This window comes from Parasteatoda tepidariorum, chromosome 7 (assembly GCF_982258835.1).
Source record: "Parasteatoda tepidariorum strain Cologne lab strain chromosome 7, Ptep-v5.0, whole genome shotgun sequence".
NCBI lineage: Eukaryota > Metazoa > Arthropoda > Arachnida > Araneae > Theridiidae > Parasteatoda > Parasteatoda tepidariorum.
This window is the reverse complement of record NC_141761.1, coordinates 80,068,066-80,095,290: the sequence shown is the minus strand read 5'-3', so window position 1 is coordinate 80,095,290 and position 27,225 is coordinate 80,068,066. Positions and strand designations below refer to the sequence as shown.

Here is a 27,225-nt window from a genome sequence, read left to right as displayed (position 1 = left end):
ACACAATTAAATTTAATCTGAAAATCTCAGATAATTTGATTTTGTTTTGTGAGTGGCCACTAGTCACCAACATATTGACAGGTCACGTCAAAAGTACAATGTTATTATTATATAAAATGTTGATAGGAATTTTAAAAGTTATGCATACACTAGAAAGCAGATTGTAAAGATGTTACTTGCAGCTACGAAGTTAAATATGATGCGTATGGACCTGAATTTATGCACTTTAAATTTTCGATTAGAATGATTCTTATAAAGTGTTTTAATGCTGGCGTCTTTTTTAATTGTTTAGAAATGGAATTATCAACATTGGTGATATTTTTGATGAAAGTAAAAGATTTAGATTTTAGCTAAACAATATAAGTTTAGAAAGAGGAAAAACAAGAACTAAATATATTGAATGTTTGTTACTCAGTCTTTGTTTTAAACATTAAGTATTTAAATTATTTTTTAAACTCATCATTCACATAGTGAATTCTAAAAGTAAGTTTAATGCTAAGTTTAATGCAAAGTTATAATACAAAATACTTATTTGGAAGTCTTATGAAAATAGCTAAAAAAATTAGCCGCATGTCTCATTCAGGCGCAAATTTAAAATCTCCTTTTTTCGAAAGGTTAATGTGCTAGCTACGGAAGCTGCAAGAGCTTTGTATGGAGCGTATGCATTCATGGCAGGTTTGTATGCACCGAAAAAAGAGAATCAATTCTCTGATGAGATTCAATGGCAACCTATCATCCCATATACTGCAGGCTATAAGGTAAGTTTTCATTAAATTATAATTTTCAAAATTTGCACTGAATAAGATAGGATATATAATTGGCGTGAAATTTCCAAAAACCTTTCACAGTGGTGCTTTCCACCAGTAGAAACTTGATATGATCTAATAAAGTATAAGTGCTGCCAAAATGAAAGTGAGCAAGTGTGATAGCGTTAGATATAAACTAACGATAGCAGCGCTATCATTTCAGGTTATAAATGAATGAAAGAGAAGTACTGTGTGTTACTGATTATCACGATCATAAGAGAGCATTTAAAGTGAAAGTAAGTTTGTTTTAAAAAGAATGCATCCAAAAAAGTGTAAAGTGATACGATTGTTAGTGGCTGAAGTTGATTGCCCCTTTTTTATTTTACTTAGACAAACTTACACGGAATATCTGTGTCACAGAATACGTTATTGATGTACTCTGTTCATGTTGGAAATGGTTACTAATGGCATTGATTCATGTTTGTTCATGATGGAAATATTTGTTTATAGTTTATGTCATATGCAACATTCGGCGCATAGAGCGTCGAATGATGTCTTCATTCTGGTAAAATAACCGTTCTGTTTGGTAATGACATTTCTAGTAAAAAAAAAATATATATAATTCTGGTTAATAAAACGAAAATGTACGGTATTTAAACCATTCATTTGGTATTTTTTTCGTTTGTATGGCAACAGTTAGCTGAAAATTCGGGATTTCAGTATTATAGTTCTGGATCTTTATCAGGCTCAACAATTTTCAGTCAAAATAGATTGAACCGGAATAGTAATAACTTGCATATTTCAATTTATTTGTTTCCAATCCTGTGTTTTCGTTTAATTTCTTGAAAAAAAAAGAAAAAAAGAAATTAGCAACATTCAACGTAATTTGAATTCTGTTCATTTTGTTACTCGCCCAACAGGTGACATCACCACGATATATTACCCCACATTAGTAATAATTAAAAACTGAAAAGTAAATTTAACCGAATGCTCAAAGGTATCATGACAGAATTACCAAATTTTATTTTATTTACTATCAAACATATGATAAAAAAAACATTTATATGATTACAGAAAAACATATTTTATTGTTAATTTTACCAAAATCAGTACTCTTCAGTAAAATTTACTGAGATTTTAGTGTTTCTTTAGAGCTAAAAATAAGGTATTTTTTGCATAAGGCATATTTTGATAGATTTAAACATACTTATTTTCTCGGTGTGTGGTGACAACCATTAAAAGATACACAAGTATCTTACGTTAAACTTCTGTCACGAAAAATCGCGCTACTGAGCGCTGATTTGTTCTTTGTTGATTTGTTCATCCCTCTATCTGGACAAATTTTCTTATACGAAGTAGCTAATTAAATCTACGCAATATGCATTGCATGCTTTTAACCTTGCACGTCGTTTTTTTTCAATCGCATCAACATTAAAACAAATTCTTTTTAAATTGTCTTATATGAACTGGCTAAGCAAACATGTGCATTCTGTGGCAAACCCATTTTACCATAATTTATCAACTTGAATTGTGGAGCTGTCATCGTCGCTGTACTACTACTTAGAAAAAAAAAGTGTTCTCAACAGAGCAATGAAGAGCTTGATTATCTCTGACAGTTCCTAAATCGAACAGTTTAAACTGCCTTTCGAATCTCAGCTACCCGATCTTACCCCACCTTCCCCTACCAAAATATTTCGCAGTTCTGCAAAGTAAACCGGTAATTTATTTAAAAAATCTGGATTTTCAAATCAGCCTTCGACTAGAGTGATTGAATCATGTTTTTTTTTATTTTTAGGACATCTTTGGAAGAAATAGTAAATGCAAAAGAGCAAACGATGAGCTTGATGCTTTCCACAATTCGAAACTTTACAACGAGACTTTGGAAAGGCATAAAGTTAATATTTCATTATTTTCTCCGAACATTTTCTATCTTCATTTTTTAACTGAAAATTGAAAATTTCGTTTCCTAGTTTCTTTACAGGTTTTTAACTTTTCATACACGAGTAGTAGTTGAAGGCCCTTTCGAAGCTTCTGATATTGCAAGAACATTGAATACTCAGGTAAAATGGTATATATATATATATATATACATTAATTTGCAATTTTGTATTATAAATGCTTTACTGACCCCGTTTACTCACGGATATTTTTATATAAAAGACAAAAAAGAAGAAAAAAAACGCCGTTTATTATAACGCCGATACATAAAAACCACTTCTATTTCATAAACGCAATGTTATTTCAGCATCCGTTAGAACGTCCACACTGAAAAATAAATTCCAAATTTGCAATTGAAATTCAATTTTTTTTGATTTTTTTTTCTCCGATAAAATAAGTATCAGCATACTTTTCGCTATCAAAACAAAAGACCCACATTGAGCAAATAAGTCATTAAATTTAGCTAAAGTTTTCAAAAAAGTTATTTTTACCAATAGTTTATACTATTTTTGGGCATGGGTATCAAGATATAATGTCTTCGCATTATGACGTCCATTCTCGTTTAAGTTAATTGGATCATTATATCATATGTCGATTGTTAAAAACTCTATATTTATCACGTTTTAAATATACATATTGCCCAAACGGCAAGGCAAAACTTTAAGAGGGTATACGGAGGGGAAAAAAGCTGTATAGCTATGTTATACTATTGTTTGGAATAATTTTCATCATCATCATTGGACCGACAGCGCGGTATGGGTCTTGGCTTTCTCTAGAACATTTTTCCGAGTTGTTTTCTTTGCTGCCAGGTATTGCCAGTTCGATATCCTACTTGTTTTAAAATCTGCATTAATGAAGTCCAGCTACGAAGGTTTGGATAACCTCTAACTCTACTACCAACTGATGGGAGTTTGAATATTTTATGTGTTGGGCTCATGGTATTTAAACGGAAAATATTTCTTTTAAATCTCATGCTGTTTTTCTTTATAAATTTTATTGCATCACTGTCCTTGACATATTCAATCATTTTACTGGGGAAAAAACAGCTTATTTTCCTCATTTTTCAAATTAATTTTTTTTAATATTTATTTTTGCGAAATTCAATTTTAGGTACTTAAAGGATTTTCATTATCATTTTTTTTATCTCTTTATTAGAAATGTTAAAATTTCAGTCTCAGTCAACTTAATGTCCTGTCTGATTTGTGTCTTCAACCACTTGATGTCCACTTGGTTATAAATAAAGAATTTTTTTCAGGAATATTTCAATTTATCATCGCCTAAGTGGTCAGAGCCATGTCGAGATGAGTTAGAATATCAAATTCTTCTCAACTACTACTTCCTATATTCAACAAAAATTCTGCTTAGATATCGAGTAGGTAATGCAATATCTTTGTTTAAAAAATTTAATTTTTAAAAATATCCGCCATCTTGAACACCTACACTTCTTTATTACTCATTTTTAAAAAAATAAGTGTGAAACATCATTTTAATACGATGTAAAGTAAAATACTCATAAAAATGTGCTATCTAAAATAATTAAAAGTTTCTAATAAGAACTAGCAATAGTTTTAAGATTTAACTATTTATATTTCATTTGCATTAAAGATGACTTTGCATCCTCATTTATATTGAAAACTTTTCCAATTAATAAAAGTGTATATACAAAGTGTTGCAAGTGAAATACATTAAATAACCACCTTTTTTCTTTCGAACTACAGCAGCTATAGTTATAAAAGTAGTATCTAGGTATTATAAAGTGACTATGAGTTACTAGATAAAAAAGTCAACTGAAGGAAGGCTGCATAGTTACGGTTCTATTTAAGAAACGGTACAAGATATGGGTAAAAGGTAAATGAACAATTGGGTAAAGTAGTACATTTCTTAATATTGATGTTTGTAGGGGGAAAATGAGCGTTACACTCCACTTTTAGGGTTGATTACCTCATTTACTATAGTGCTATGGGATGTGCGATTCACCCTACTTCTTCAGTATGGATGAGAATTCAACCCCAATGATAAACTCTTAGTAAGGATAACATATGATTCTTTACGTAGCATGGTTAGCAAATACTTCTTAAAACTTTTCGGTATTTATTTCTTAACAAATATGGGTATATTTGTAAAGTTTGGAGCTAACTTTTTTAATCTGAAACAAATTTCAAATGAATTCCTCATCGCTAATAATTATAAAAAATTCCCAAAATGTTCTCCATTAATTTATCCATATATATGCTCTTAACGTCACATGGTTTAGAACAAATGCTTCTAAAAATTTTTTAGTATTTATTTCTTCACATCTACGGGTATTTTCGAAAATTTGACTCTTGCTTTGTAATCTAAAGCAAGTTTCAAATAAATTTCTCGTAGGAGAAAGATACAAAAAATTAAAAAAAAAATATTAAAAAATTTTCGAAGTGTTCTTTGTTATTTTTATATCTATGCTCTTAATGTAGCATTGCTAAGACTAAAAATTGCTTTCTAAAATTGTGAGTTCATATTTTTTGACATATACGGGTATCTTTGAAAGAATTGACGCTCATCTTTTAATCTTAATCAAGTTTCAAAAGAGTTCTCCATTGCAAAAAATTATGAAAGATTCGCAAATTGTCCTCTTTTTCGTCAATTATACATATGCTCTTAACACGTCATTGGTTGGGGTAAAAAAAACCTTCTTAAAACTTCTGATTACTTATTTCTTAACATATATGGATATTTTTGGAAAAATTGAAGCTCACTTTGCAAGCTAGAAAAATTTTCAAATGATTTTCTCATTGCAATTAATTATTAAAAAAAATTGCACTATATCCTTCACTATGTTACTATACTCTATTAATGCACGATATTACTGCTCGCACTATATTAATGCTCTTAACGTAACATTGTTTGGACTAAACATATGCTTCTTAAAAGTTTTGGGTAATTATTTTTTTCGTATCTTTGAAAATTTTGACTCTTCTTTTGTAATCGAAAACAAATTTCAAATGAAATCTTTATTGCGAATTTCTTACAATTTTTGGCAATAAGGAATTAATTTGAAACTTGTTTCAGATAGCAATGCTAGCGTCAAATTTTTCAAAAATACCTATAGATGTCTTCACATCTATGGGTATTTTTGTAAAATTTGACGAAATTGAAAAATAAATAAAATTGAAAAATAAATGCTAAAATTTTTTTAAGAAGCATTTTTTAATCTAAACCATGCAATTAAGAGCATATATATGATTAACATACAGGAGGACATTTTGCGATTTTTTAAAAATTATTTGCAATGAGGAATTCATTTGAAACTTCTTTCAGATTGAAAAGTTAACGTCTTTTTTTCAAATACACCCATAGTAAGAAAAAAAAACCCGAAAAATTTTAAGAATCAATTTTTAGTCTAAACTATGCTATGTTGTCCCTACTAAGAGCTTGTCAGTGGGATTGAACTGTCATACTAATCTACAACTTTCATACTAAAGAAGTGGGGTGCAGCTTTCATTTTACAGACGAGAGGTTGTCGATTTGAAATGTTATTAAATGTTATGAAATGTAATTATACTAAATTGTTCTAAGACTTTGTAGTTCACATTTTTCCAATATTTGTGGATCATTTCTTTAGTAAAAACGTTATCATTGTCGTTTTCCATCAGTTGGCAGTATTAATATGATCAATTTACAATATCTAGACTACACTTTTATATCTATATCAATTGAAATGGTAAACTTGTATGTGACTGCTATACAAGTCAATCTATTTATTATTAATAAATATTATTAATTATAAATATTATAACTACTACTGTGCCAAGTAATTACTAATAATGAGGAGATAAGTAATAATAATGAAATCGCTTGATAAATGTAATTTGCATATTATTCTACCACGACAAGTAGTCGGAAGGCACGAAAGTTTAGCGGAAGAGTTCACTTTTTCATTGGTGGGCAATGTTAAACTTCTCGGATTAGGAGGGCATTTCTTTTGGAGATTGAATGGGTGATCCAGGTAACTTGTAAAAGAAGCCTTAGCAAAAATCGTTAGAAAATGTTCATTTGGGAGAAAATATGTCAGTTGAAAAGTAAAAAGACGGCGATAAGACGTCAAATAAGTTTCTATATTTACTTTCCCTTCGCTCTCTGTCGCTTCAACTTTCTTTGCCATCTTTCCCTGAATTGCTAGAATAAACTTTGCCGGTGAGCTTGATTCTCACTTTGTTCTTTTCAACTCATGATTGGTAACTTATAGTGACATTAACCGGTTATTTATAATAAGCGAATATCATATTAAATGAACTTTATCTGCAAAACTAGACAGCTGCACTCTCGTTTTCTTTTGCTCGCCACCTTTCATAAAGAGAGGCAATCCTTAAAATACTTAAATGCAATCCTAAATTTCATACTTAAATGCAATCCTTAAAATTAGCTGCATATTAAGAAAACACTGTTTTTTTTAAAAATATAATTGTGATTAAATTAGTTAACACAGAATTATTTGTCCTCAAAATAGTTTGTATTCTAGCTCACCATAAAAACGAAACGAAGAATAAATGGGAGGTGTAAAAGAAGTTTGAGACAAATAAATAGTTCAAGAATTATAAACAAACTTTGCAAATAAAATAAATAAAATATAAAGTAAATTTAATTTTTATTCATTACTTTCTTAATTCTTGACATTCATATTTTATTTACATTCTAGTTACTCAAGGCATCAAATATTTCACCTAGCTGGATCACATGCTTGAAAATTTAAATTTAAAAAGAATGTGTAAATAATGCAAATTCTGTTACCAGATTAGGTAACGGATATGACATTTTAAAGAACAATAATCCAATTGCGGAGCAAAAATAAATATTGAAATCCAATATAGTTTAAGCTAATAAATTAAATAGCTATCTTATCCAGATGAATAAAAAATATATAAAATTTTTTTGTACAACTAATTATGGTTAACAGACATATAACAAAGAGTGAAAACACTTATCACTAAAAAAAACTTCTGATTCCTCTGCCGAGCATAGAGGAGTCGAAATAGCTGCTTACTTTTATATTCTAAACAGTTTTCAATGATAAACAAGCATTGCCATACATAAAATCCCATTGTGTAGCTCAAAAAATGTTAATTTGAGCATCTTAAAAGACATGAAATAAATTTGCAGACATCGGTATGTATTAATACAAAAAGATATATTTTATTAAAAATCTAACTCAGAGTATTTATTACAATTATAAAATATGACAAAGTAGAAATTTTCTTCTCTGGTTAAGTCCTTTCTGGTTGGTTGAAGCTTTATGTTTTTTTACATTAAGGATAGCATTTTTAGTTCTTTTTCAACTAATATCTTTAAAAAAAATTTCCTTTTTAAAAATGTGCTATAATTTTGTATTTTTTCAACTTAAAACTATCCACTATCATTTTATTAAAAAAAATTTATCGTAAGATTTTCATATCTTCAAGAGAAAATATATTTTAAGATATCAAATTGCATGTAATTATGAAAATAATCGTTGCATATTAAGACTAAGCTACAAACGCTGTTTCAGTTTCCATCGACTTTTTTTCTCAGAAATTTTTATTTTTAAAATTTTAAAAAAAGAAGAAAAAAGCATGTTATAACTTTGGTGCACATAGTTGTCAGTTAGCCACGTAGTTGTTTTATAATCACACAGCATTATTATTTCATATTTCATTTTTGCACACATACGAAGTGAGAAATCCTATTGTCTCATTTCTGCTATATCGTTCTTCTTTTTATTTATATTTTATCATGATGTTAGATACTGAATTTATTTATTGGACTGTATGATTATCCATTGAGCTTTGTTTTTTTCATAGGTAATTTGCTAAATCACATGGTTAACAACATGATATTAAAAATGAATGACGATATGGAAAACAAACGTGTAATTGTCTATGCTGGAGTAAGAACTAGATTTTAATTTGAATAAGTATATATTTTAAAGTTTTTTTTTTAAAAAAAACTATTATATATTTAAAACAGTTAAAAATAAAAAAAAGATTGTACCTTGCATAATATAAGGTTAATCATGGTTAACATGCGTATCGTAAAAAATCGGTATCATGGAAGATTTTGATAGATTGTCGTTCTGTTGACAGATGGATACTGCAGAGATATATCAAACAAAAACTTTCTGAGGATTACTAGGCAGCATTTTGTAAAATTAACAAACAAATATAGCTATTCTTAAAAATTCTAAAACATATTAAATCAGAAAAAAAATATGAAGTCATCTCTTTACCAAAATGAACACAGATCCATTTTTATATAACTATTTTGTATGACTTTCATCGGTCGCACTAAGGGGACATCGGGCATCAAAAACACTCCAGTCCTAACGCCAAAAGTTCAAATTTTCAGTAAAGGAATAGTTACAAACGGACACTTAGAAGCATGAAAAGAGATTCAAAATATGGCATGTTGTAGATTTATAAATTTTAAGTTTTGAATAATCAATCTCCAAAAATATTATTAGAATTTAACGAAACCCTGTAATCGAACCATTCTTGTGGTTAGAGAAATAAAGTAGCTTAAAGGAAAATGAAGTTTAAAATAGATTTGGATGTCTGATTTAGTGAATTAATAAGTTGTACTGAATTTATCGTCGAATATCGTCGAGCATTTAATTAAAAACTTATCCGTTAAATTTACTGTTAATAAAAGAATAAGAGTATTTATATTTGTTTTTTCATATAAAGTGTGATAAAAAATTAGTTACTAGTTTAATTTAATTATAAAAGGATTGATTAATGAAATATTAAATGTATGAAAGTAACGAAATTTTAAAAGCTAGGATATATGTAATACCAAATATGACATCTTAATGTTAGACTCTCAAAATGATGAAACTAATGTGAAATCATTGGAAAAAAAACTTCCAAAATGTAAGTAATGTGCAGTTCTGCTCTGTAAGATATTTTTCAGAATCTATGAATAACTTAAGAAAACAAAATTAAAAATATTAAAAGTCTTTCTCATTTTGAGCTAAAGTAATGAACTTTGCATTAATTATTGATAATAATGACATGATAGAGTTTTATGCCATATTACCCCTGATTGACATTATATTCATAAAAAAGTGTGTTTTAATAAAGGTAAATTTAAATTAGCTTTTTAAAGAGAAGGGTTGTGTTTTTTGATTTCAAAAATAATTTGAATACTCTTGACTTTTTAATAGATGTTTTTCAGCAGCAAACTTTATATAGTATCAAGAATACTTTATAAACTTTTTAAAAAATAATTCAAGTGTTGTAAATAAATCCTTTCTTATTTTCAATCTTAAACTACCATTTAATAAATTAGAAAATGGGATTATCTCTAATGAGTATTTTGGTAAACTAAATAAATGTTATCTTCATATAAGTGAACGAAAACTTGATGATCTCTAATGAGTATTCTGGTAAACTAAATAAATGTTATCTTCACAAAAGTGAACGAAAACTTGATGATCTCTAATAGTATCCTTAATGAGTATTTTAGTACACACATTAAACATTTTCATTAAACTGGTTAAAAAGAAAGATAAGACAATAATTCTGCAACTGAAAAAACTTAGAGCTTATTAGAGACATGCATCTCAACTTTTAGTGCTTGAAATAGTTTAAAAATTCTGGTATCTTATTTTAGCATCTTAGAATTTCATCTTAGCACCATTCGTATTGACTAATAAAAGATATGATGTAAAATCCTTCTGTTTCTGACATCCATTATTCAATAACATTCAGTATTTCAAGAACATTCAATATTTTTTATTCAGAAATACACGGACAAAGTAAAATTACAGATCGCAGTATTCTTTTTTTTAAAATTTAATTTGATCCAGATTCAACATTTATAAAATTAAATCTATGTTTCACATTATTCTTAAGTAACAGTATAGATGCTTGGGAAAAATCTTCTAAAAATATCAGACCACAACTTAGTTAATAAAAAAAAATGATACCATTTTGAAAAAAAATTTCTAAAATTTTGCTTTGTAATGCATATTGAAACATATTTGTTTCAAATTAAAAAAAAAACTTCTTTGTCGCACTTTTGACTCCTTTAATTTCGTCATTAAAACTAAAGTTCATCTGGTCAAAATAATCAACAATTATAGAATTGTAATCCACGCATTACTACAATACTATGCGCAATTGAGCCAATGTGGGACTGAATTTAAAAACGGCACGTGACAAGACACATTGTTTCGTAAATGTGGCGACAAACGTTTAGAGAAGGCACATCATAAGGTTTATAAATTATGAAGTAACCTATGGCCGGAAAACTTGTCAAATTAGTCGCCAAATCATTAAAATATGATAAAACAGCTATTTCTGAGCCTATCTGAATACAATTTTCGACAGTAATTATTATAAATCACAAAATTAAGGTTATTTCAGATCAATAAAGGTACCTGTTCAAAGGCAAACAAACAATACATTCATAACAGGAAAGTGCCCCTAGCGGTGTGCGATGCCACTTCCAGTCATGAGGCAGCTAAGCATTTCTTTATCCTTATGGTGTGCCCTACCTCCTTTAGAAGCAAGACACAACATTTTTGGGACACCCTGTATTTTGGACCTACGGGCAACAAAAAGGGCTCAATTTAATATACAATATTAAGTTTACAGACCCTTATAAAAAAAGTCTCGATTTTAGATAGACCATTTATCATCAGATAAGCTGGAAACTTAAACAACTGAATTAATAGAAACGACCAAATTATAAAATTTATGAATTTCACCGTGAACCACAAAATGCTGCATAAAATACAATGCCATCGATTTTATCTCTCATTTCTGTTCTACAGTACAGTTGAGATAGAATACTGATATGTGTAGTATCATAGTAACGTTATGTAGCTCATATCTTTTTTTACCTCAAAAATAATATGAGCTATATAACATATTTTTAAGATACCTGTTGTATCAAGAATGGCCGGCGGTTTGAAAAATCGATGGAAGAAAAGAGGCAGTAGATGGAAAGGAAATCAAGATATTTTTCTCACCAAGTCTCAAAATTAGTTTTTAAAAAAAATATTTTTCTGGCAACTTCTATCTAGAAAAAATATGAAGCCATTCGAACTGAAATATTTTCATATGTGACTGCCAATTTTTTTCTATGGCTGGATCACACTCTTTCTGCAAATAGTAGATATTTTTAAAATAGCAGCGCCATCTATTGACATATTTTTAAATAATTTTAAAATTTGATGAGAAAATTTTCGTTTTCTAAGCAGAACTTTACAAACTGTACATTTCTATCTCTTTCCCTTTTTCAATTGATTTTTCAAATTATCGGGTTTCCTTATAAACTCTGATGCAAGTATACAAAACTTTGATCTTTATGTTAACTGTTCTCCTTAACATACCTCTCCTTATTTACAGCATGGGAGCACAATAACCCAGGTGTTACTCACCTTGAATAAATTTAGTTTCGTTGAAACACCTATGGGGTCAGTTCTAGTTCTCGAATTGTGGAAAGAAGATGATGCATATTCACTGCGATTTCTTCACTTCAATTCTTCAAGCCCAGAAATTCGAATCGATCCACCAGTATTATTGCATTTTGAAGAATGTGGAGGAAGCTTCTGTTCTGTTGAAAGCTTTTTGAACAAAACAGCACAGTTTAGGCCTGATGATTTTAAGGCGGAATGTGATTACAAAATGAACATATCTTTACGTTCACTTGATACTGTTTGCGATTTACCCCTAGTACGTATAAGTGACAGAATAATTATAGTTTCTTTGTCACTAATTCAAATTTTTTATATAATACCATAATTACCATTACAGCCAAACCCTGATTTAATGAACTCGTATATAACTTTCGTAATATCGAAAATTCGAGAAGCCTATAATAAAATAGTTTTAATCAATTTTATTTTTTGTTTACCCAATAGTTTTGTCTGCCCTTACCCCTACATGCTATGCAAATCTCTTATAACCATCTATACTAAGGTACTGTAATTTGGACCAGCATCAATTAAATACAAGGAAAAATTTTAGTCCCCGATTCACAAAATCGCTTAAAAATTTCAATTAATCCATTCAAGAGAGATAATTGAAAAATGATATTTCGCTTTATCCATTGTTATAAGTTGAACTTTAGACGATTCTGAGTAAAGGAATTTATAGCATGTTTTTTTAATTTTAATTAATTTTTTACCAGCTCAGTTATCAACGTGAAAAGCATCATATCTTTACCGAATTAGTAGATGAATTAGTAGATAAATTCCGAGAAAAAAAGAAAGAAAGAACGAGAGAGAAACAAATCCATAATTTAACGATTTGAATTATATGAAAATCTTATTTCACCCAGAGAAAAAAAAATATCAAAATTATCAGAATATGGTAAAAATTTACCGTATTTCTGGCTCTATGAGAACACCAAAATATGCAGCAGTATTTAATAGAATCACTTTGCTAATGATCTTGATAAAATTAACTATAAAACATGGTTTTATAATACATGATAAAATTTGGTTTATGTGTTAAAATTTGCTAATTTTATCAAGATACCTTAGAGCGTGGCATAAAAATAATTTATTCGATAAAATTTAATTTTGAATTTTGTAATTTTTACTAAACGTGAGGTAATAAGAACTATAATTTTAAGAACCTGAATTTCGGGTAAACTTTCACCACATGAACGAAAAAATTACGAAATAGAATAGAAATGGTTAAAATATTGTATATATTTTATCTTTTAATACCATAAATATGATTTTTTTTTACCTGAAATTTCATTGCCACACAGTATGATAATTATACCAGAATTTTTTTTCACCATGTAAAGTTATCTGAAACCACGTTTTATTTTTGTTTATAGTTGTGCTTTTTTTAACGAATTTATAGAGAATAAAATAATTTCAAGTCAACGGTAATTGAAATAAGAAAAATAGTTGGGTACTAAAAAGCAAAGTTAATGTGGAAAAGATACCGAATAATTAACGTAGTAAAGGCACTGATTGAATTGTTTTGTAACTTTTAATCATCTTTTGCATGTCGTAACTTAATAGGTTAAAATAGAAGCAACTGAAAAAGTAGGTTGATTTTTAAAAGCAATAATAACATTGAGGAAACCACCGACTTTTCATCTGCATCTTTAAGAAATGTTATAAACAATTCTTGGACACATTTTAAGATAAACTTATATTAAATGAACACAATATCTGAAAAATTAACTTAGAATGTATCAACTCGATTTTTTAACATATTATTCCTTAATTTTTCATGCAAAACTTTAGATAAGTTTTATTTTTTAAGATTTTTAAAATTATTTTATTCATACTGTGAACTGTTTATTTAATTATATGTACAAATATTTTATTTTATTTATTGCAGTTTGTCTCTTCATCAGAAATGCTAAAAACCTCTCATCTGCTGCTGGAAATCATAAATTTATTTATAGTCATCAGTTATATTCATCCAATAATAAAATTGTAAAATTGTTTTGCATTGACTGTTAAAAAAGAATTGTGCTCTTGTTTATTAATGTGTTATTTTCTTAATTCTCAATTCTGCATTTTAAAAACATTTAATTCGTTGTAAAATGTTTTGCTCTTCAAGAACTACAAATTGAAAAAAAAAAATGGAAAAACGTTTGCTTGATACAAACTTTTAGGGACTCTTGAGAAGAAAAAAAAATCTTTGCATTTCACATTAGTACTTGAAGATTGAAAAATATACATTCTTTAATAACATTGAAAGGTTCAGACTCATAGGGCAAAGTTTAACAAAATCGGGTCCTTAAGCTTTTCATTTTTTTTTCTTCTTAATCAGCTACTCGAATAAAATCACTTAAATTTTTATTTGAAAGATAAATGAGCCTTTTGGCCGCAAAAATAAATTTGAAAAAACTATGATTTAGAGGCTGCTTAATTTCTTTGGAAAATCGCTAGCTATACCTTATTTTATCTAACATGAATAATAAAACATTAAGAAATTCAAAACTACAGACTAAAAAAATTGCTTGGTTAAAAATTTAAAACTTTTTCTTAATTTGGAAACACCAATAACTGCCACGTTTATTGCTGAACTATGGAAAGAAAGGAAAAACAAATATTCTGTTTGGTGGCTATTGTTTAATTCCTCCAATCCAGAGAAGCACGTCAATCCACCCGTTGCTCTGTATTTTGAAGATTGCGGAGGAGAATTCAGTCCTTTAGAAAACTTAATCAATAGAACAAAATAATTTGTACCAACTAACTGGGAAGACGAATGTGATTATAAAGTGCATATACCCTTGGGAAATCTAGACCCTATTGCTGATTTACCCCCAGTAAGTATTAGTGAAATTAATAATTTTTTTAATGTTACATTTATTTTTTCATTTCAAACAGAGACTAAAATGTGCATTTTAGAAAATAGATATTATACGTAATGCTTCGTGTTATAAAAATACCTTAAAACGGAAATGGTTAGGTTAATTTCTTAGAAGTTGTGGTTCAGACCAAATATGGAATTCAATAGCTTACCCCATATCCCTTCAGGTGAACTTTGAAATTGCTGAGAGGAGCAGTGTTTCCTATATATTTCTTTGCTCTTCCTCGAATGAAATAAAAGCCAATTCACTAGAAAAAGTAGCTCATAAGTTATAAAATACTTTAATGAATAAAAAGTACAAAATTTTATATTCATTGTTATTTACGCGTTTGATATCCCTCCCTACCTGGCAACTAATATATATATATATATATATATATATATATATATATATATATATATATATATATATATATATATATATATATATATATATATATATATATATATATATATATATATATATATATATATATATATATATATATATATATATATATATATATATATATATATATATATATATATATATATATATATATATATATATATTGATTCTGAAGATTTCTTGAAATTTTAAAGACTCTAAATATTATATATACAGAATTATTATTCATACATTATATATATATACAGATTTTCATCGAAACCGTATACAGAAGTGTTTATCAAAACTTGTATTAAAGAATATAAACCTATTTATTCCTGACGCATTAAGTTTTTTTTTTGAGTTGTCCCAAAAGTAATGACTGCATGCGTCTGAACAAACATAACGAACTAAGGCGAAATATATAACGTGTGTAATCTTCGAATTGATGATGAGACGGATAAAGAGAAAATTGTTCTTCCTTTTTATGCTTTTAATTTTTCTTATTAGTATAAGAAATGTCCTGGATAGTATCTTTGCAGATGCGCCATATTTATTTAAGCCATTTAATTTGGAGCCATTCATGTTGTTTACGAACGAGAAAAAAAGAGAGCTCGTTCTTTTACAGATGGTAAGTTCTGATCTTCAGTTCCAATTTATGCTATAATTAATTTAATAAGTTTGTAAAACGTTTATTCCAATCTTTCTGTTACCAAGTACTTGAATTCAAAAACATTCCACGATATTTTTTCCATGATATTCAAAAGGATACATTCCCATGATACATCCTATGATATTCAAAAACATTCCATGATATAATTCGTAATACAACGACTTTTGTGAATTTTTCTTGTTGGAAATTTATTTATTGCGATTAGGAAAGGATTAATATTATACCAATAATCACCTATAATTAATTAATGATTTGTTAATATATAGTTTAATGATTCAATCCAGCAAAAAACCAAAAAAACCAATCGACGCGAAAAGGATAACATAATTCTAAATTAACCTTTCCCTTCAATAAAATGATCTTTTTTCGGTTAAATTAACTTTTTTCGACACCCTCCTGGAACATGAAAGACAAGAATATCAGAAAATTATTATGAGATAAATGAAGCATATCGAAAAATTATTATGGGCCAAGTATGCTGAATTGTTTTTCCGGAATAATAAAAATAAGAATGTCATACAAATATCATGGGAAGATAGAGGTTCAAGATAATAAGGAAAATAAGGATGACATAGAAATACCGTGGAACGATAGAGGTACTAGGTAATATCGAAAATAAGAATGTCATAGAATGATTGAGGCTCAAGAGAATAATAAAAACAAGTATACTATACAATTATTACTGTATAATGAAGACATTTGAGACAAATTAGAAATTATAGATAGTTATACTGGAAAAATAAAAACAATTATATCTTACAATTTTTAAGGAGCAGAAAAAAAGACAAGTATATACATACTTCAAGAATAGCAATGGCAAAGTTTATGGAAATTTATTATGGATCAACAAAGATAATTAAATTCATCACTTGTTATCTAAATTAGATTATTGCTTTAAGACTAACATAAATACACTATTTTAAACGATTTTAGTATCAAAAAAGCGAATCTGAATATATCGCATTATATACGGAGAAAAAATTACCGGGAAAATTACAGTACTGTATTATGGTATGAACATTTTTAGTAAAAAAGAACTACAATTCAGGTTAATAAAACTAAAATATACTGTATTCAAACCATTCATTTTGTGATTTTTCCCTTCATATGGTTATGGTTTACCAGAAACTCAGATTTTCAAAATTATAGTTCTTATGATCACATATTTACTAAAAAATATAAAACTGATAAGTAAATATAACCGAATAAATGGTTTTTACATCGTACTCTATCATGATAAAACTGGCAAATTTTGTTATATTTACCAAATTTCATCATGTATTATAAAATCATATTTTATTAAAATCATTACAGTATGGGAAAAATTACCGAGCATTCTGGTGTATCCATGGAGAGAGAAGCACGATAAATTTGACCATATTTTGATAGTTTTGACCTTACTTTTTTTCTCAGAGTAATTTTAACTTTGTATACAATCTTAATTGCCAATAGTTTGCTATGTGTAAGCATAAGAATAAATCGTAAAAGATTCTACTCTTAAGTAGAATTAACAACCCATTAAATTTAATCGGTAATCATATGTGTTCATTGCAGATTGTTAGGCATGGTCATCGAGCACCTTATACTTCATGGCCTACAAATATTTATAACGCCCATGGTTTTTGGAAAGAAGGATATCAAAGTTTAACCCAGGTAAGATTTGTAGCATTGGCATGGTAAGTTCAACTCCACAAAACTTATTTTACTTTATTTTTAAAAAAAAAATGGTACATTTCTCCGCTTCATATGGTATGGACGTCAATATGAAAGCCATCTTAAGCCATTTTACTTTAATAATTTAAATTATCTTTTGAAACCGTAATCAACGTTTTGCTTAAGAACCACTAATGAAATTTAAAACGGTATTTGATCTCTTGTGACAGTATTAGTTTGCACTTTCTGTTTGAATAATTATTAAAAAAAATAACATAAAAATATTATGTAAGAATGTTATTAAAATGAATCCTTAAATGAATGTTATCAGCAAAAAAAATGTTTTTCTTCATAATTTTAGTCTAAAACTGCGAAACATGAAATTATCTAACCAAAATTGATGATTTGTTTGAAGAGTAGGGGAGAGTGGGGTCAATTGTAACATTTTTTACTTAACTATTTTTAACTAACAAAAAATCCAATATATTATTAGTATTAATTGACAGACGAGTAAAGTGGACTATCCTCTACTAGAAAAAAAAATAAATACCTGATTTTAAATATTATTATATTAGTTATTAAAAATATTTGACAGTCGTGCAGTTGTTACAATTGTCCCCACTTACGGGGTCAATTGTAACAGTTCATAAATTCAACTAAAACATAGTTAATTATACATATTATCATAGTTGTGATATATTTTTTTATTGATCAAAATAGTAGTGATATTTTAGGAGTAAAAATAATAATGAGCAGAGACCTAAAGGGTTAAACTTCTAACTTTAAGGGGTTAAAAATTTTAATTTATGCTGTGAAAGGTGACAAATAAAATAATGCACATACAACATAATATAAATGATATAGGAAACTATTGGTGGTTCTTAAAGAGTTAAGTAATGGCTTGTAAACATAAGATTATTTATTTTCAGCTGTTACAATCGTCCCTTTACTTATTGTTACAATTGTCCCCAAGACGCCATTTCAGCTTCATTTGTTAAAAACAATGCTAGTTAATTAGCAAAACTAATCTTTTTTTTATTTAAATGTTAATTAAAGTGTCCACTTACATATTCGGTTACTAATTTTTATTTGTTTAAACAAAATTACTTTGTTACAATATAATATTCTAATACCAAAAAAAGTACTTGCGTGGCGTGAAAATATCTTTTGTGATGTAACTCTTTCAAAAGTACATAAAAATGGTTGCCATCAGGGGTGTACATGTAGATTTATTAAATACACCTTGTGTGCCACCTAGGAACCAAATCTAGAACCCGACACTCGAAATTTTTGCTCTGTTACAATCGTACCCTGTTACAATTGACCCCACTCTTGCTCGTATCAGTCTTGCATTTTTTTTAACCGAAAGAGGCTAGGTATACCTTGTGCTACGTAACAGTTCAGCAAAGGACAAGAACAAAACAGTTTTCTGTTTTATCTAGATTAATAAATAAAGGAAAACTGTCATAAAAAATAATAAAGTGATCCTAAAAGATTAAGAGATACCTTTAGAGATTTTTTCAAATCATTTTAAGTTCTTACCTTAAAACTATCCTTTTAAAAAGGAAATTCTAAAGTGAAAGGTATACCAGTCCAATTTTAAGTAGAAAGTTTGGTTCTTAAGCATATTCATCTAAAATTGTATTGATACTCCTCAATACCCTAATATATATATATATATATATATATATATATATATATATATGTAATAACCGATAATTTATATACTATATATGTATATATATAGTATATAAATTATGTAAGGGTGTATGAATGAAGAATAAAACCTATAAACGGCTTTCTATCCTGACAGACTGACTTTTAAATTAATTTCCCTATAAAAGATTTTTTTTTTTTTTTTTTTTTTTTTTAAGACTGCTAATTTATTTAATCCGTTAAACATTTTTACTATTATTTCAATTTTATTACCTTTTTACTAATTGTTTCTCATAGATGGCAGCACTAATATTTTACCTAAACATTTTTTTTTCTTCTTCTTCGATCAAATGTTTTTTTAATTTTATTATATTCGATTCAAGCTATAAGCAATATTTTACATCTTCGCGATTTTTGTTAACTGTTTTATTATTGTACTTTTAAACCTAAACCGCGTTTTAATTCACGCCGGTAAGTTTGATTTCCTTTTACATTTTTCTTTTATTTCATGATTTTTTACAACACAAGGTTTTTTGCGATATCGACACATATAAAGAATAATTTTTATCTTAGGATAATTATTCTTTATTCAGAAATATCGCATTTATAGCAATAGATGTGTCTTGACAACGACTATTTGCTTTTACCATTCTTGTTTCTCTACCATTTAGTTTTTTATTTTATTCATGTTTTTCATGTTAATTTGTGTGTATATATATATATAATGGTCCCGCAGTGGACTGATCGTTAAGACACGGTTCCCAGCAGGTCACCGAAGTCAAGCATCACTGGCTGCGGTCAGTGTGAGGGTGGGGGACCACTTAGATCAGTCTGCGAAGGGACCGAGGGTGTGAGGTATTGGTCCTCGTTAAACTGTGCTACCGTAAAGTGCTCGACTTCGCGTGCAGGTCGTCGGGCTACCGAAGCGGGGGTGCCATCCCCTCCGCAGAGGATCAAAATTGTGATGGCACGTATTCGGATCATCCTCCGGGATGTTTCCCAGACCGTCGCCAATAGCCCATTGTGCAGCTATAGTGCGACGTAAATTAACAACAACAATAACAACAACAATATATATATAATGAATATAAGTGAGGAAAAAGAGCTGAAAATGAAAATAAAATTTATTTTGTCTGCATGCAGGGTGTTTTTTCGTGATGTATGCCCTTAATATATATTAATTAACACACTTTAGTACAACACATTCTTATTTTTATGTACTCTATTACAATAATTAGTTCCCTAATGAATGGCAACAAAAATTTTGTCAAGTGGCTAAATGTAAAACAAGGTTTTTATATTGGAGAAATAAATTAATAATTTGATTTTTAATCGCTACTTGGAACAATTTTTATTAATTATTTTAATCAATGAAGGAATAAATATTCTTACTACATATTTTAACAGATATATATTTTTAAATATCAAAAACAGACTTAGATTAACAAAGACTCCATGGAGTTGGTTAGTTGAGTTTTCTTTGATAATGGAGCTAGATTACTAGCACATACGTTAGGGTATTTATAAACTATGCTATATATAACTTATGTATATATAACTTATGTATATACATATAACTATGTATTTATAACTTATAGCTATCATCGCTCACCATCTCCCATGTTTGCTTTTTATTCTTCATCTTTGTTTCTTAACGAGTAACAGAAAATAACATTAACATTTCATAACATTTAAATAAAAGATTCCTACTTTTTTATTGTATTAAAACAGATCTGATTTCACAGATTCCAGTTATAATCAAATGTAGTCATTTTTCACGAATACCGTTTCAAGTTCATCCATACACTGAATTTTAAATTGATGTTTAAATTTTGTTTACTATAAGATTGTTTTTAATCTGTCAAATATATTACTTATAGTCCAAATATCTTACTTCACACCAAATATATCGGGAAAAAAATCATATCTGATAATAAAAATTATAATTCTGATTAATAAAACTGAAATATTCGGTATTTAAGATATTCAGTTGGCAATTTTTCCGTTCTTATGGTAAAGGTTTACCGGAAATTCTGGTTTTCAAAAAAAAAAATCTTACTACTACACATTAAGCAAAAATTACAAGGCTGTAAATTTAACCGAATAGATGATTTTTATGCCATACTCTAACGTATCATAATAAGAATATCTTATTTTACCACAATTGCCAAATTTAAACACACATAATAAAACCATATTTTAGAGTTACTATTATAATTAAAATCATTACCAAAGTGTTTCGTAAAAAAAATTGAGCTTTTGGTGTTCCAATTGAGCCATAAACATGGTAAAATTTACCACAGTCTGGTAGTTTCGACCATACCTTTTTCTTAGTGCAATAGTGCAAAACGTTACTTGCTAGAATTTCCTAGTAATTTTGAATATTTATATTTTAATTTCATTTCTGTTTTCATTTTTGAAATTTCAGTTTTATTTTCAGTTAGGAAGGCTTCAAAACTATGTAATGGGAAAACACTTGCAAAATTTTTATAAGAATTTCATAACGACCAATCCGAAGGAAGTAAGTTTAATTTCCTTTTTCGTTATGTAAACAATTTTTATCATATGTCCGAAAATAATAATAACTACATTCAGTTTTTGTTGACAAATAAATGAACGAATTTCACTGAGATCATAAAGTATTCTGAAAAAAATAATAATAAGTAGGAATAGCAACGCTATAAGCTTGCAAGCAATTAATTAAAGTACGAATCTTAACGAATAATTATTATTATTATAATACAGGGTGGCCACTCAATATAGAGAAAACCTGGAATTTTCAGGGAAACAGACTTTCAACTTTAGATATATTTCGAGAATGTCAGCAACTAACAGTATTGTTGGTCAGATTAATTTCAATGAGTATTATATTATTTCAAAACAGAATGTTTCAGTCAATTATTGGGCACATGTTACCAATTTTATCTTTTAAAATTTATCCAGATGTGCATTTGTTTATTTTTCTTGTGATCATCAAAATGCGGTTCCCAGTTGATCACAGAAGTCAAGCACAACTGGTCGTCAGTGAGCGGGTGGGAGATCACTTTGACCAGTCTGCGAAGGGACCAAGGGAGTGTGGTACTGGTCTTCGTTGAACTGTTCTACAACAAAGACATCAACTTCGAACGCAGAAAGTCATCCTCTCAACAGAGGATCAAAATTATGATGGCATGTTTTCAGATTATCTTTAGGAATGTTTCCCAGACAGTCACCAACAGCCCATTGTGCAGCTCTAGTGCGACATGAATAAAGTACTACTACAATTTATTTTTCTTGTCAACAGTGCTATTTAAATAAATACTTCATTTTTAAAAAGTTCTAGAAAACAATTTCAGCTCGCTTAAGATCTTAAAATATTAGGACAGTAATCATTATTGAAAACAGATTCCAATCTATCTAAAGCCTGTTATAAAACTATGAAAGACTCAAATTGAAATCGTGAGATATTTTGCTGAATTTTATGAAACTTTTATGCTTGGAACAATAAATAACATTAGTTCCCTCTCAACAGTTTTGCCTTGGTCCCAATTTGGCTCAAAATTGACTCAATATGGGTCCTTACTGAATATGCACCGAGGGATCAATATTGGGATGTCTAGATTTTATAACATGGGTCTTATATAGGGCCAATACCGATCTATATACAGCTAATATAGGGTATATATTGGCTGAATAATGAATATAAAATTTTGGGTTAATCTGAGAACTCTATATAGGACCAATATTGGTTAAAAAGTTGCTGTAAAATATCGGATGAATCGGACAATTCCATACAGGACCCATATCGGAAAATAACGGCCCTTTGAGCCCTTTTTGGAGCCAAGATTAGTGAATATTGGTCCAATGAGAGCCCAGGTTATTTTACGTCTAAGGTTTGAAAAAGTGGCAATGTCGGTATAATTTTTTCCTACGGTATTCAGATATAAATTTTTAACACATATTTACGTTTCCAATTTTTAAAATTGCAGGAAAATTTATGTTAATCTAAATGGGAACAATTCACAAAAATCTGTTAAGTTAACTCTGAAAATCTCAGATAATTTGATTTTGTTTTGTGAGTGGCCACTGGTTACCATTATATTGACTGGTCACGTCAATAGTACAATGTTATTATAATGCAAAATGTTATGCATACGCTAGAAAACTGATTGTAAGGATGTTACTTGCAGCTTACAAAGTTAAATATGATTTGTATGGACCTCAATTTATGCACTTTAAATTTTCGATTATAATGAATTTTATAAAACGTTTTAATGCTGATGTCTTTTTTAATTGTTTAAAAATGGTATTATTAGCATTGGTGATATTTTGGAAGAAAGTAAAATATTTAGATACTTAATCCTCTTTCTAAGCAATATAAGTTAAGAAAGAGGAATAAAAAGAACTAAATAATATGTTGAAAGTTTGTTCCTCTGTCTTTGATTTAAAGATTAAATATTTGAGTTATTTTTTAAACTTAACTCATCCTTCACATAGTAAATTAGCAAATTCTAAACTAACTTTAGCGCTAAAGTAAGTTATAATTGGTAAGTTATAATTCAAAATACTTATTCGGAAGTTTTATAAAAATGGTCAACAAAATTAGCAACCTGTCTCATTTAGGCTCAAATTTCAAATTTTGTTTTTTCGAAAGGTTAATGTGCTAGCTACGGAAGCTGCAAGAGCTTTGTATGGAGCGTATGCATTCATGGCAGGTTTGTATACCCCGAAAAAAGAGTATCAATTCTCTGATGGGATTCAATGGCAGCCTATCATCCCAAATACTGCAGGCTATAAGGTAAGTTTTCATTAAATTATAATTTTCAAAATTTGCCCTGAATTAGATAGGATAGGTAATTGGCGTGAAATTTCCAAAAACCATTCGCAGTGGTACTTTCCACCAGTAGAAAACTTGATTTTATCTAATAAAGTATTGCCAAAATGAAAGTGAGCAAATTTGATAGCGTTACATATACACTAACGATAGAAGCGCTATCATTCCAGGTTATAAATGAATGTAAGAAAAGTACGAGGCATACTATGTGTTACTGATTATCATGATCATAAGAGAGCATTTAAAGTGAAAGTAAGGTTGTTTTCAAAAGAATGCATCCAAAAAAAGTTTGAAGTGATACGATTTAGTGGCTGAAGGTGATTGCACCGTTTTTCATTTACAACTTACACGTAATATCTGTGGCATCTAAAGTTTCGAGTTGTAATTCCTTGTTCATCCCTTAATAATTTCATCAAAAGCATCTATGGGCATCGTTGTATTTACTTGTCCTGAGTGTTGACAGAGGCAGGCCCGCTATTGATGTACTCTGTTCATGTTGGAAATGGTTCATGATGAAATTGATTCATGCCGGTTCACGATGGAAATATTTGTTTATAGTTTATGCCATATGCAACATTAGACGTATAGGGCGTCGAATGATGCCTTTATAAAGAAAACAATTTTGGTAAAATAACCGTACTGTTTGGTAATTACAATTCTAGTAAAAAAAAAAGAAGAAGAAGAAAAGAAATCGGCATCATTCAACGTAATTCGAATTCAGTGAATTTCGTAACCTGTCCAACAGGTGGCACCACCACGACATATTACTATACATTAGTAATAATTAGATAACTAAAAAGTAAATTTAACCGAGTAATTGGTTTTTATACCATGCTCTAAGGTATAAGGACAAAATTACCAAGTTTTATTTTCATTACTATCAAAAATATGATAAAATGACATTTATATGATTAAAGAAAAAAATATTTTGTCGTTAACTTTACCAAAATTAGTATTAAAGCTCTTCAGTAAAATTACTGAAATTTTAATTTTTCCTTCAGTGCCAGAAATAAAGTAATTTTTACTATATTTTGATAGTTTTAAACATACTTTTTTTTCTCAGTATATCGTAACAACCAATCAACGATACATAACCGTGTTACGTTATGTATCGTTGTTACCTTCTGTTACTAAAAATCGCACTACTGAGCGTTGTTTTACTCTTTACACATCCCTTTATCTGGACAAATTTCCTTTAAATTCTCTCATACGAGCTAGCTGACTAAATCTACGGAATATGTGCCGCATTCTTTCGACCTTGCAAGTTGTTTTTTTTTTCTTCTATTGCATCGGTATTAAGCAATTGCAAGCAAACATGTGTATTTTGTGGCAAACTCATTTTAACATAATTTATCAGCTTGAATAGTGGTGCTGCTATCGCTGCTGTATTACTATTCAGGAAAGAAAAAAAAGTATGGTCAAAATTTACCGTGTTTCTGGCTCTATGGGAACACTAATAATTTCATATAGAATATACTATCATTTCGTCATAACCCTTTTTTTTTCTGAAAAATTTGCACTTGTGCAATTTGATTCTATTTACAACTTTAATCTATTTACAACTTTTGAAAATTGCATGGAAGAAAAGAGGAAAATATTCATGTTTCGGTAGCTTGCTCTGAAGAAAAATCTCTGGGAGAGTTTTGTGGTGGTTCATTCAGAAACCTGTTTAATAAAATATATTTTTATTTTTTATTCAGCTGGCAAGAAAAACTTGCAAGAATTATGACATTTGAAACTAGTTCAAATGGCAAAAACTGAAAGAAAACGTCGGGTTGATTCATGGTTTTTAAACATATTGTGAATTGAAATAATAACGATATTATTATTTTATTTTGTATTGTTATTTCAATCTTTTCAATCCTTAAATTAAGCATAGGAAAGCATATGCAATACCGGGCAATACCATGCCGACCATACAACTTTAAGAAGTAGAAAAAAAATTATTAAAAAAAGTACAATTTTATCAGTTTTTATAAATTTTGAGTGCTATGCACAGCTGGAAGATATCATTCACTTTCAAAAAATTTTCCATCAATTTTCTTCTTTTTACATAAGGTAGCTTTTCGCCTTTTTTGAAATTAAATGATTTGATTTTTTTTGGCCTTCACTTTACTAAGCATAGTTAGAATTCATCGTAATATTTTTTCTGTGCTCTGTGTATGTTTGATAAACAAACTTGTTTCATTTTAAGATTTAATGTATGCATGCATCCTAAATTAATAATTTTTACTTTGTGTTGCATCTAAATATAACTTTGTGACTCTCATGTGCATTACATCTCATTCTAATTATAAATTTTAGTGTTATTCGATTATTACGAAATATGGAGGCAGCTCCTTTAAACTAAGTAGCGTTAAGGAACATCCATCCCTTCAGGAAATACCACTTTAGTGAAAAGTGGTTGCCACTATTTTTGGTGATGTTACCGTGTAGTGGATGTGAAATTGGGAACCTCGATTGCGGTGAAATTAATTCTGTTTCGTAGGGAGCAAACACTGAACTACACTTTACACTTTACTGAAGGCACTCTACACTTTACTAGTCAAGAAGATAAGGACCTATCACATTGATGTGTAGTGGTTGATTCATTGACGGCGTCTGTGTAGATACGCTCGTTTTACTCTGTCAACTCTCTAATGTTCTTTTGTTTTTAAACTAACCTAATTTACTAATCATTCCAGTAACAAAAACTGTTTTTTGTCCAGCTTATTAGACGTTTACTAAAGATTCATACCTTGTCAGACAATAGTGATTTAGTCCAATAACATCACTGTTCTGTTATATTTCGATAACTTCTATTGTTGAGGTAAAACCAGGTATTCAAACCGGTTTCGCTCCCATGCTCTTGATGTTGAGTACATAAAACTTGCAGTGTACTAGGCAAAGAAAATAACTACATCCAAGGCTGAACAATTGTTTTACGGGCTCAAGGACAAATTTTTGCTGGCCCTTTTTCAAAGCACAAAAAACGTTATTTCCACATTTCGTTAAATTTTCAAAGTTCCTAGATTCAAAATTTTAGTTTTTATATTAATAGAAATTTTCTGCAATTTTCTTTTTTTTTATATTAA

The 27,225-nt window shown here is 28.8% G+C and overlaps 1 protein-coding gene across 7 annotated transcripts in view; it reads left to right on the top strand.

Moving 5' to 3' along the window:
* The window catches only part of LOC107457092 (prostatic acid phosphatase), a 48,315-nt gene that overhangs the window by 7,697 nt on the left and 13,393 nt on the right, over window positions 1–27,225 (top strand). The window contains exons 4-10 of one of the 7 annotated variants that reach the window (XM_016075153.4): window positions 615–758; window positions 2,542–2,640; window positions 2,717–2,806; window positions 3,940–4,060; window positions 8,498–8,583; window positions 12,050–12,376; window positions 14,009–14,153. In XM_016075153.4, coding sequence (XP_015930639.2) covers window positions 615–758; window positions 2,542–2,640; window positions 2,717–2,806; window positions 3,940–4,060; window positions 8,498–8,583; window positions 12,050–12,376; window positions 14,009–14,110 — 969 coding nt within the window. In that variant the 3' untranslated portion in view covers window positions 14,111–14,153. Of the gene's footprint in view, window positions 1–614; window positions 759–2,541; window positions 2,641–2,716; window positions 2,807–3,939; window positions 4,061–8,497; window positions 8,584–12,049; window positions 12,377–14,008; window positions 14,154–15,579; window positions 15,988–17,583; window positions 17,683–21,766; window positions 21,860–23,971; window positions 24,116–27,225 lie in introns of those variants that run through there. The other 6 variants (XM_087168130.1, XM_071183244.2, XM_043043179.3 and 3 more) reach the window with 6 other exon arrangements.